The sequence below is a fragment of the Aptenodytes forsteri genome, unplaced genomic scaffold (assembly GCF_000699145.1).
Source record: "Aptenodytes forsteri isolate BGI_AS27 unplaced genomic scaffold, ASM69914v1 Scaffold17, whole genome shotgun sequence".
NCBI classification, from domain to species: Eukaryota; Metazoa; Chordata; class Aves; order Sphenisciformes; family Spheniscidae; genus Aptenodytes; species Aptenodytes forsteri.
The window spans coordinates 1,093,639-1,101,386 of NW_008795027.1; the positions used below are offsets into that span (position 1 = coordinate 1,093,639).

Below are 7,748 nucleotides of genomic sequence, written 5' to 3' on the forward strand. Positions count from 1 at the left end.
ACTCTGCTGCCAGGGGCTCGTGTGCTGGCGGTCCAGCTCTGCCCTGCCGGGAGCTGCGGAGGAAGGATGCTCCTCACCCCCTCTCCTGCCGCCCCGAATTCCCCAGGGCTAAGACCTTGCTAGGGTTAAGATGGGGAGGATCTGGCTCCCATCTTTTACAGGAGTCACTTTTGCTCCGTCTTGGGGACCAGTTCACCCCAAAACCCTCTCCACCTCCCGTGACCCTTTTTCTACCTTGCACCATGTTTTCGGGTGCAGCAAAAGCAAGCCATGATGTCCCTGCCTGCTGTGGCAATGCTGCCTGCATCCCATTCCCACCCACGCCACCATCCCCCTCAGCAAAACCCTACTGCCATCCTCCTCACAGCCCAAAATGTCCATCCCCATCTCACCAGATGCTGTGACGTCTGCATGTCCATCTCCCAGTCCAGGCTTTGCGCTTGTGTACATCCTGTTTTCCGTTCCCCTTTTCGCAAGCACTCGCCCACCGTGATGGGGTCGCTTAGGTTGTTTTTTGTCTTGTCTTGCAGTTGTATCAACCAGGCAGAGCATCTGGAGGTAGAAGGGCCCAGCCAGCAGAGCATCAATTGCCTTGCAAGTGTAACTGTATAAATAAACCATATTATATATATATATATTTTTTTTACTGCTTCATATCGTGAATGGATGTGGACAGCCAGACAGAGTATTTTTACAGACTGCAAAATAAAACCAGAGACCGACGACACAAAGCAACCCTCTTCCCCTGTGGATGGAAGCAACCCCCTTCTATTTTTTTAAAGTGCTTTCTGTATTCAACAGAAAACAGCAGCGCTCCCATTCCGCGTAGCCTCCTCAAAAGACTCATCGTGCATTCAGAAAAGTCCTTGCTCCTTTGACTAGGGGAGCTAAGCTGCAGTGGAGACCTGCCTTGGAGGCTCGCCTGGATGGAGCAAGTTAACGGGTTTTACAGCATCTCGCTGCAGCAAGCGGGGCCATGACAAACAGCCTCTTCACTGGCTGCAGGGGAGGTACAAGAACAGCTTTAAGACAAATTTCTGCCCCCCTCTTTTTTATTATTATAAGAAACCTGTAGTAGAAACCCCCCTTCCACGGTGCCACGGACCAGGCTTCAAGGGAGCAGGGAACACACAGCGGGGGCTTGTTTTTCTTAAATCTACTTAATTTTTCAACTTGTTTTTAAAATAAAAAATCACAGAATGAGCCCTTCCCCAGTGGTGGTGCAGGTGGGGAGCAGGACTGAAACACTCTTGGTGACATTTCACTGATTTTTTTGGTTTGGTTGTTTTTTTGTTTTTTTTTTTTTGACCTTTAGTCTTCATGCCAGTAGTTACTCTCAGTTTTTGTTCATCTGTCCCAGTGGGTCACCTTGTATTTTAATTGCGAAACCAAAGCGGTTTGGGGAGCGGATGGGTTTGTCCAGGAGGTCCCCGAGCCCGTTTTCAATGCGTCATATGCAAAAAATGTGATTCGGGCACAGTGTTTGCTGTAAAACCCCGCTTTCCCTGTACGAATGTAATCCTTTGTGCCGCGGTTTCAATTTTCAATAAATCTTTGGGAAAGGATTTGAGCAAAGCGAGCGTGAGCGTGCTGTTGTGGCCGAGGGCAAGCCATCCCTGCCGGCTCCTGGTCCAGTGCCTGACGGGCACATCCGAGCGGTTTGCGCACCCAGCAGCCGCCTCTTTCATTTCCAAGCCATCTCTTTCCATTTGCTGAATTAAAGCTGTAAGTATTTTATGACCGAATGCATCTTATGCACACGCTGCTCTTTTTTTTTTATTTTTTTATTTTTTTATATCACAAAGTGTTTTACAACCAGCGGATGAAGCTTGTCCCCGGTGAGAGGGCGGCCGTCTCTGGGATGAAACATGGCAGCATTTTAATAATGCACAGCAGCAGCTTGGAGCACTTTAGAACAGGAGGTGAAGGGGATGGCACTCGGCTGCAGATAGGAGCAGGTAAGGGGGAAACTTCCCATTCACCTTCAAGCCCCTCCGTCTGCACCTGGATGAGCGCAGGCGAGAACGTCAGCTCTTGCTCTCCATCAGCATCTCCTCTGAGGCTCTGCTGGGCTCTGGTCCCTGGGGACATGTCCCTCTCAAAGCCAATTTTCGAGGTGCCACTGCAGCTCAGCAGGTTCGTCAAGTGATATTGAAGGATTAAAGTTTGCTTTGTTGGGAGAGTGCTGGTGCAGCTGTGTCTCTAGTTACAACTGGAGAGCTGCCGCAGTGGGGAGATGCAATTTCTGAGTTGTCTTTTTTGAATCAGGGGGTTGTTTTGGTTTTTTCCCCCCTCCTTAAATCACGTATCTCAGGGAAAATGAGTTAAAAATACACTTGCTCCATGCAGCCACATCAAGGAGTTTCTCCCCTGCTTGCTTGATTTTTTGGCTTCTTGTGCTCATTTTTTGGACTCTCTTGCTTTTAAAATGAGACTCCACCTTGCTAAGAAGAGAACTGGAGGGTGGTGGAGGTGTAAAGAGCATTTCAGTGCTGCTTGGGGGAAAAACATCCAAAAAGCAGGTTCAGAAAAACCGCTTGCCTTGGACATGGCCAGATTTTGGGATGTTAATGTGAAGTCCTCTGCATGCCCTAAAAAAACTGACCTCTGCTGGGTTAAAAACTGGATTTTTTGGTTTTGGGGGTACATCTGTAGCTTTGCCTTCTGCAAAATAAATGGGAATCAAGAGAAAAGGGTCATCGCTTACGGCACCTCCCACCGGGAAAAATGGGGCAGAAAATTAATTTGAATCTCTGATTTTGCATGGGATTTTTGCCCTGTGCTTCTACTTATATATTACTTGATTATCACTTTTGCGGGTTATTTCTGTTCAGCCATGATCTGACAGGCCAAACCAGCACCAATCTTTCAGGAGGGGTGGGGAAATAAGGGTTTAAAACAACACGTCACAGCAGTTTTGGGCCCTGCAGCTGATGCCTCTTGGCTGGGATGCAGGATTTGGAACTGCTGCGTGGGATGGGGGACAGTGTAACTCGGCCATGTCCCCCACGAAGATCTGAGAATCACATGTGGGGTTAGGGAGAGCACCATGGCTGAGGGCTAACTCTTTTTTCAGCTCGAGGCTGTGGCATTTTGCAGATTTTTTTCATTTTATGTCCTATAAACCATCACCAGCTGCTGCAAAGGCAGCGGTGTTTCATAAGGTAATAAATTACTTTGATTAACGCCTCTCCCCCTGCTGTGGTGCACGCTGCAGTGGGGGGAGAGGCATTAATCAAACTCATCTATTACCTTAGGAAACTTCCCACCCGTGGGTGACCTATATTCCTCTTGGCACAGGGGGCGTGCAATGGCATGGCGAGCGTGCGGGTCCCCGCGCGTTATTTAACCGAGTGAGGCTCGATACGCACTCTGGCTCCCCCGCCTTTCCGCTTTTATCTCCTCCAAAGGCTGTGTCAATAATACATTTCTGCCATTGAATATTTTATTGATGGTTTGACTTTTTTGCTGCTCGCAATTCCCATTTCAAGGCTGCATGATTGTTCCTAATTAAAATTTTATGCCCCGGGAGAAGCCTTCTTGCTACAGTGGAGATGATGCTGTCCTTTTCTAGGCCACTACAGAGCAGTAGGAAGGAATTACTCATTGTTATGAGATTAAAACAAAGCAAATAAATTATTGTTTTTTCCCTTAAAAAAACAAACCAAAAGCCCAGTGTACGGCGCGTACTGGAGAGGGAACAACTGGCTCGTGGGCGAGGCAGGGATCCAAGCGTACCGGATGGCTCGAGGATGCTGTGGCTGGGTGAGCGGGGAGTCGTGTCCCCATGTCCCTCAGGCGCTGCGGGGCAGCTTCTTCCTTCCCTGCGGCAGGTGGGAACAGGCTTCAGGGCTTCTCCCTCCTCGGATGCTTCTCACCACCAGCTCCAGTGCCACCCAAAAATCACGAAGCAGAGGATATACCTGTTTTTCACTGGCGAACAGTCCCAGCATCTTTTCTTTTTTTTTTTTTTTTTTTTTTTAATGAAATAAATCTGCAAGCTACCTGCAGGCTCTGTCAGCACGAGGCACTGTTCAAGAGCGTAATTCAGCCACCTCCAGCCTCCCTGGGGCTCTTCTACTCTCTGCACTACCCAATTTTTTTTTTTTTAATATTGCATAAGAAAAATGGCTCCCAGCTCCTCAGCCATCTACCCTGGACTGTGTCAGCCTGTTAGGCCAGGCATCCTCTGCAGATGGTAGTCAGGGCACCAGCACTGCCCCAGGTCAATACGGTTTCTCAAGGGCAGCACAGCTGCAGGCACTTGAAACACCCCCAATTTGCAGTTGTGGATTTGTACGAGTTCCTCAGTGTTTGGGTTTGTTCTTCCCCCCCCCCCCCGTGCTAGAAGCATTTGTGCTGCCTCCCAGCCCCTGGATTTGGCAAGCAGCTTTTAAAGCACATGCTTCAGCACCAGTTACATAAGGAAAGGTGTGAATGACTGGAGGAGAAGATGGCTGTTGGTTTTGCTCCCCAAGTGGTGTACAGATGCTCTGCTGCTTGCTCCTGGGTGCACAGCTCATACAAGGGTAGTTCACTGCAGATGAAGAAGAGAAACTATTTGAACTGGCATGCGTGTCTGTGCAGGGAGCGTTGTCTGCTCTGCCTATGATGATTTTCTTTTCTCTGTCTCAGGGTAAAGACTGAGCGCATTCTACCTTGCCCTGGAAAAAAAACAATATCATAAAGCACTAGAGGAGGCCGGGAAATTTTCTTGTTTATGGATGAGCAAGTTTCTCTCCCAACGGAACGTCCTGCCAGCAGAATTTGTTAGGATGCATTATGTAAGTCCCTGCTTGCATTTAACTAACTGACTTCCTCTTAAACAATTTATGTACTCCTTCTATTCCCCACAGGCCAGCTTGCTCCTTTGGCGAGGCGCACCACATAGGACCTGCCACTGGCACACATTATAGACAGAACACGATAGGCGCTTCCTAGCGCAGTGCTTGAAGCATTAGGCCTGCTCGTTTCTCTCTGCGAAGCGCTGAAACGAGAACAAAATCTTTGAGGAGCACGGAGTCACTTCAGCTTAACAGGCTTGAAATTCAGCATCTTCCCCTCCCATAACGCACACCCCTGCCTCTCCCCAAAAATCTTACAGCATCAGTTCTGAGCAAGAACTTTTAGCACCCAACTACTCGTTACCAGGCTAAGTATCACCTTACGAATCTGTTTATTAGCTACTGAAAAACATGAAATTAAGGGGCATCTTAGACCCGGTGTACTTTCTCATTGCGCGGGAGCACTCTGGGGCTCTTGGGCTAGGGCAGGGGTGAAGGCACCGATGCTGGGGTTTCCGCTTGAGGGACAACCAGATCGGACCCTTCTGCTCTCCTTTTCAAGCCATCTTCACTGGCTAGAGAGGCAAAATAAGAGATGCACATCAGACATGTCACTGAGAAGGCACAGCCTTCCTCTTCAGCTGGTCAGGCACCCTGGATTACAGTAATAAGCACCCAAACACTGGTTTTGCCCTATTTATTGAAGACTTCAGGTGACAGCACAGCAGGTTAGTTTTGAATCATACCACAAGAATGTTAAAAACAGGAATTGAGCTGTATGCTCCCCCCCCTGCTTACTGGAGAGAGACACAAAAAAAGTAAAAACAAACAAACTTCACTTTAACCCCTTGCCTTTGCTTACTGGAGCTGAACAGGATGGTTCTATAGGTAGTGGGAAGTCGGAAGTGTTCGTGGGAATTGGGACAAGTCTTGCCAGGCAATCTGCGGAGCTGCTTCTGCCAGTGGCATCTCCAGGGGTTAGTCATCGGGCAGCACAGTCCCAAACGCAAGGCTATTTCTTCAAAGCGAAACAGAGTGCCTTCATTTTCAAATACAGGTTTGTGACATGTGCGGTAACCTGTAAAATGGGGTGGTAGGGGACTACGGGGCTTCAGTTTCAGCTTGCAGAAACATTCATACGCAGGCGTATTTTGCACCAGGTTTCCCCCTGCTCTCCATGTGGCTACACCGTGCTCCCGCCTGCTCGGGACCAGCAGTGGGAAGATGCTGTAGGTGCAGCTAGGGAGGAGGAAAGCCTTCTGGGGCTGAGAAAGCTGCGAATTTGTCCTCCCCGCCCCCCCCATCAAAAAAAGCCCATTTGGCTTCTGAACAAGCGTGAAAGCAGCTTTGGTAAATTCAGGTGTTTTTCCTCTCTTTCCAGCGTGTTTGAGCACCCTGGGACTCACCCAGTCTGCGCGGGGGCACAGAGGGAGCTGATTTTTTCTTGTAGAAGAGATGCTCGTCCAGGACCCAGAGGGAGAAACGACGAATGAGCGCAGGCAGGAGAGATGGGGACAGGCAAAACTTCTCCATGAGACTTTTATCGGTGCAGAGGATGTTGCTCTGCTTCCCGTGCAATTAACTACTTACTTACCAGAGCACTGCCCATTCCTTCAGATTGAGCCTTTACAACGGTCCAGGGCTACACATGAGCAGCCCAAGCAAGAGGAATACCTGAGCCCATTCACCGCAACAGGCTGTGGTGAATCCTAGCTGGCTATTATGAGCTTAAGCTGCTGATAAAGCTGCGCTGCGCTTCAAGAGAGACGCTTTTCAACTACCCAGCTTCTTCACCAGCCCAAAAATCACAAGACAGAACTTTGTAGGAGAAGCACTCTGCTTCGTCACTTCCTCCGTTTCTAGTGACAGCCACCCTGGGTGGCTGGAGGAATCCCTGCCCAGCTTGCCTTCCTGCTCCTCGGGACCATGAAGTCAGAGTCCCCTGTGTGACATCACAGCATGATCACGCAAGGCAGCTCTGCCAGCACCCAGCCAGGGCTGGGGGGCCGATAGAGGCCTGGCGCAAGAAGTGGAAAGCAGCGAGCAAAGGTGAGGGGTGGGATGGGAAACAAAACGGCAACAAAAAAGGAAAGCAAGGCTCGTTTCTGCTTTTCATTTAACAGACTAGAGAGTCTCTCTTTAAAGGTGACTCATCCAGGGCAATATCAGGCATGGTTTCTTCTATTAACACACCCTTGGCAATAGCAGTTCAGTTAGTCACTGACTGGGTATCAAGACGTCACTGGTTGGGATGAAGCGTCTCTTTAACTTGGTACGGAGTCCACTAGCACTTATTTACTTTGGAGAAGAGCAGGAGAGGAGAGAAGGGGGAGCACATCATCCCTCCTGTGCAACTTTACCACCAACTCTTTGAGCCCGCACGCCGCCATGGCCCGCTCCCCTCATCTCTGCTCCCGCCGGACACAACGAGCCCTGCTGCAAGCAGCGTTAAATCTCTTCACGCTCCACCGTGCAGTGCAGCTAATTGCAGGGCGCTACCGACTGCATGTCAGAGGTCTGCCGGGCCAAGGATGAGAAGCCGCTGGAGGCAGGACAGTGGTGTTGGATGGGGGGGCGATTCCTTTGCACGCCGGAGCCCCTCACCTGGGTGGCAGGGAGGGGACGCAGGCGTCGTGGGGTCCAAGCGTGGGTCCGTGGAGACGAGGTGAAGCGAGGTGGCCGCACAGCGATGTCCGAGGAGCAGGTTAGCCGCTGTCACACGCACAGTGGAGTCGCCGAGAGCACAATGTGCGTTAGTCAGTGGCTCACCTGCTCCTGGAGGGTGACGGGGGGCGGCGGGGCCCACCTGCAGCACAGGAGACACCGGGCAGCGTGAAAGATGGGGCAGGGGAGCGGGGGGTCGCGCCGTGCCCGGGCTCTGCGGCGCGCCCCGGCACGGAGGGCTGCAGCTCCGCGCACCCACCCCCGGGACAGGCTCCCTCGTGCCGCCCCGGTGTCGGCGGC

The 7,748-nt window shown here is 50.8% G+C and overlaps 1 protein-coding gene across 1 annotated transcript in view; it reads left to right on the top strand.

Moving 5' to 3' along the window:
• The window catches only part of RASSF7 (Ras association domain family member 7), a 4,036-nt gene extending 3,474 nt beyond the window's left edge, over window positions 1-562 (top strand). Inside the window, exon 5 of the mRNA XM_009276009.1 lies at window positions 531-562. Coding sequence (XP_009274284.1) covers window positions 531-562 — 32 coding nt within the window. The remainder of the gene's footprint in view (window positions 1-530) is intronic.
• Window positions 563-7,748: the final 7,186 nt, after the last annotated feature.